The sequence below is a fragment of the Bidens hawaiensis genome, unplaced genomic scaffold (assembly GCF_021521415.1).
Source record: "Bidens hawaiensis isolate Kalapana, Puna unplaced genomic scaffold, B.hawaiensis_p1.1 tig00013865_1, whole genome shotgun sequence".
In the NCBI taxonomy this organism is placed as follows: Eukaryota; Viridiplantae; Streptophyta; class Magnoliopsida; order Asterales; family Asteraceae; genus Bidens; species Bidens hawaiensis.
Genome location: NW_027492185.1, coordinates 486,486 through 491,043, shown reverse-complemented (window position 1 = coordinate 491,043; position 4,558 = coordinate 486,486). Strand labels below are relative to the sequence as shown.

The 4,558-nt window shown below is 34.4% G+C and overlaps 1 protein-coding gene across 1 annotated transcript; it reads right to left on the bottom strand.

The window, feature by feature from the left end:
* Window positions 1-240: 240 nt before the first annotated feature.
* LOC143545151 (uncharacterized) lies at window positions 241-2,517 on the bottom strand. The gene is made up of 6 exons (XM_077037086.1): window positions 2,168-2,517; window positions 1,735-1,881; window positions 1,186-1,641; window positions 892-1,071; window positions 637-794; window positions 241-469 (listed from the first exon to the last, which is right to left on the bottom strand). The coding sequence occupies exons 1-6, from the start codon at window positions 2,384-2,386 to the stop codon at window positions 463-465; spliced, it is 1,167 nt and encodes a 388-aa protein (XP_076893201.1). The 5' UTR covers window positions 2,387-2,517; the 3' UTR covers window positions 241-462.
* Window positions 2,518-4,558: the final 2,041 nt, after the last annotated feature.

Below are 4,558 nucleotides of genomic sequence, written 5' to 3'. Positions count from 1 at the left end.
TTGATGGATTTAACGACCATGCTTAACGAGATTAGTGAGGTCGAGATTAATTGCAAGTGAAATGAAATCACATGGACGAAAATCGTAAATTTGAAATTATTGGACTAAAACCACAGATTTATACAAAACACATGGATGAAAACCACAGTTCACTCTGTTTAAATTAATACAACTTATTTTAATTTACGAATATTGCTTAATGAATATTATTATGAGAAAGTAACTGAATAGCATATACAAACTTAGAATTATAAACGCAAATAAAATACGATACACGAATCAAGTTAAAGCTCAAGCTGGAAAAATTACTCAAGAGCCGGGCTTAAGTTATAGATATAGATCTTGAAGTGAAACTTCTCTTAAGTTAAACAAGTCAAGCTCAAGATTTCTCAAGTTAAACGAGCCAAGCTCGAGCTTTGGCAAGCATAGGCTTGGCTCACTTACACTCCTAACTTCAATGGTCTATAATCTTTGGTGATTTTGGCATAAAGATTAACATAACTAGAACCAGTTTAGCATTAATGATAGTAAACAAATTAGAAGAAAATCAAACTAATATTTTGTGTAGTAACAATGTAACATAGTTTTAACTGTAAAAACAGTAAGAGCATGAAAATCTGAATTTATCGCACACACCGCATTCGAAGATACTTGCATTGGACACAGACCCATGGAGTTTGGGGTGGATCCAAACAATATGAATGAACGCAACGACTGTGACAACTATGACAACTTATTAGAAGTTCTTCTGGCTCTCGACAACTGCACTGGTAGCAAACCGGTGTTGGTGGTGGCTGTTCATCACAAAAAATAAACCAAAATTTTGTTAATAAACAAAATATAATATGACCCAGTAAATAAAACATAGCAAGAGCAAGAACAAAGATTTACCAAAGCCTGACGTGCAGATGATTCACCATGTGGGAGAATGTAAACATCCCTAACTGGACAGTGATTAGGAATTGTTTGAGAGTATATTTTTTGATCAGAAGATTCAGCATCTTCCATCTTTTGTATGCTATAAAAACTGGCTTTGCATAAAGGACATGTAGAAACTTTTTTCATTGAAACCTGTATGTACACATTATACACAATACATATAGTTATATATCATTGTTACTTGTGATAACGTGATCTAAGAAACTGACAAGTGCAGAGGATTGTGAATATAGGATAAAATGATACCATATGATCTGCCCAGTTTTGTATGCACGAAAAACAGAAGCGGTGTCCACATGGCAAAACTCCTCTGGTTGAACTAAAGTCTGTCCAACATATGACACATGATAAAAGCGCTTCTTTTGACAATATGGGTTCATTTTCCTTTTTATAACTGTCGTCACGATCAACTCCTGCAGAGTGATCTTGATGATTAGAAGTTGTATCGAAATCTTCAGTCTCATCCAAGATCAAAGTTCTTCGTTTTCCATGATTATGAAACTCAGCTTTGAGAGGTCTTTTGGTTTCACGAGTCCCATAATAAGTTGAAGGCTCACAAATGTCAATATCATTTTGGACAACTTCTGTACATTGAACATCTTCCTCTGAATCTGAAGTAAATTTTAACGAGCTGTATATACTTTTTTGTATCAGCCTTCGACTTCTTTTGGAGGGTTCACTTATGGTAGTGTTTTTCTTTTTCTGAGTAATACAATACAAAATAGGAGAGCAAAAGTGTAAAACTTAATGAATTTTTCATATAGCTAAATAACTATAGTAACTTCAACTAATTACCTCTATTATTTTCAAACCAGATGAAGGAGACTTGTCTAAACAGTATTTATTTGTCAGCAAATCATCCTGTCTCGAGGATCTTTTAGTGACTTTTCTCTTTAATCTATCGGAACGATCCTTGTTCTGTTTCGTATCAGGAAGCAGGTTCTACATTGAAATTATTATGCAGAATATTAAGTACCAAAATTGTTAGTCGAAAACTATCAACACAAACCATTAGGTTTAACCGTCTTAACAGTAGTTAAATACACTCAGCTCATACTAACAAGTTTATAACTTAAAAAACATGATCTGCGATGATAAAATCATACCATCTGATCTAAATCCTAACTTAAAGCACATGTGTCGTCTGAGCTAATTAAGTTTTTGCAACAGATTCATATAAAGTAAAAACATAAACTCTATAACAGCCAAGAATAATGTTGCATCTAACCTCTTTCAGCAATGAAGAATAAGTCCACTCATCATCATCATCATCACCAGACTCAACATCAATTACAGGTGCATTGGAGACGTTTCTAGTGGTGGATATTTCACCTAACACAGTTCTAACTTCATTACCAGCATTCGGGATCTCCAACAGCAAAGGCCCCACCTCAAGTCCGCTACAAAAGTTTTTAATGAAATCACATTTCAATAACTTATTAAGCATTGCTAGACCTATAAACGAACGAACATGAACAAAAAATCTGTGTTCGTTTAACTAAACAAGTGAGCATGTACACATGCTTCGTTCATTCATTTATGTCCGTAAACATTCGCTTATTTATGTTCATTTATGCTGGTGTACATATTAATAGAAAATAATTAAATGCCACCTAGATGAGTCATCTACTTAATGGTTTTATATTTGTTCATTTGTGTTCATTTATCTTTGTTCAGTTACGTTAATGAACTGTCCGTTTGGTTCGTTTACAAGTCTAAGCATTGCTCAACCTAAAATGTGCAGTATTACACAACATTAGTGCAAGCAAATAATAACATTTATATTAAAAACATTACAAAGTATACCATTGCTTCGTATAGGGCCGCTCGGAGACGCGTGTGCCTTGCTTTATACAATCCTCAATCCAACGATGATTCACCACGAATTTGTTAAATTTCTTGGCAAATTCATACTTCTTACCTTCAAACTTGTGACACACCTAATCAATCAACCGAGAATATTCAATTGGAAGAAAATTAGGGTTTTAAAAAAATGCAAAAAATAAAAAATAAAACTTACGAGATGTGTGGTGGATGCATTCATTGCTCCAACATAACTTGCACCGGATTGAGAGATAAGTTTGATGAGTTTGAATCTCTCGGATCCGTGGTATCCGCTAACGGTAGCGATAACCGAGTCCATAAATGGAATTCTACAGTTTGAGGTTAGGATTTGAATAACGAGGAAGCTGTTATTATCGAAAGCCGAATCAAATATTTGAAAGGCTAAATAGAATCATGAGTTGGTGGAGGAAGATGGTGAGTTTGGTGTGGGTGACGGTGGCGCAAAGTTTAGCGGGAAGGTTGAAAATTTTGAATCTGTAGTTTGCTAGTGATGTGAGAGTGTGAGACCGGGTACTTTTTCGATGAATTTTATATTTTTGCTTTAGTTACGAATTAAATATTTATTTCGAACTAAAAGATTGTCAGTGGGAACACATATTTTAGTAATCATGTAAAAAATTTATGAGTATTCATTATTCCGTCTGAAACTGTGAGGGTATGTTTGGTACTTGGTAATGGAATGGGTGAGGTAATAGAATGAGTAAGAGAATGGAATAGTCGAGTGAATGGAATTGATCGTTAGCTTTCATTGAGATGTTTGGTTACCCTATATGAATGAAATGTATTTTTACATTGTGTGGACAAAAATACCCCTTTCTCGAAATTAAGAAAAAATACTTTACGACAACATCCAAGTAAAAAAATATAACAAAATTTATATTGTGTGCTATGAAAAAAAAATGAAAACATAAGTATATGCTATTTAAGATTCATACGAAAGACAAAACAAGAATATTACATGCTGATATAATTCAAGGTTAAATAATTGATGCATCGTTTTCTAGTTTGGACACAAAACAAATATCACAAACAAGAAATAAATTTATAACAATTCGCAAAGAGGTTGTACCACTCCGTAGATCAAATGATACAAAAATTTACTAGATGATGAAAACGTGGTTGGGCAACGTAAATCAAGGGAAAAGCTTAAAGTAATTTAGGGCAAAATAGAGGTGCATAAGGTATTTTTTTATAGGCATTACTCATCGACCAAAGGGTAAAATAGAGAAATAATGTGAAAACAAGACACGAATGAAAAAAAACTGGGTGTATGAAAGGAATGGAGTTGGATATTTTTAGAAGGGAAGTGATTCATTTAGTAATGGTTAATTCCTTTCCGTTTCTTAACCAAACAGCTCCATTTCCATTACGTTTGAATGGGTCATTCCTTTTCATCATTCATTATCTCATACCAAACGCTACCTGTGACTGTTCATCTGTAACATCCTAAAATTTTAATGATGAATAAAGGAAGTTATGTTTAGTGATTTCGCGTAATTAATTAATATCGGGTAAGGAGCGGGTCTTGGACTTGGATTAATTGAGATGGGTTAAATGAGAATGGGATTTCAGGGATATAAATACCCCCAAAACCCCAAAATATCTTCATTTCCATCATTTTCCTAAAAACACTCCAAAACATACACACCACCTACAACCGCCGGCGGCAGCCAAGGAGAGGGAGAGCGAGGTCCGAGAGAGAGAGAGCGGTTGGTTGTGATTAAGCAAGTAAACGAGACCCAAACGAGCCCAAAAAGGTATGGTTCTTGATCTT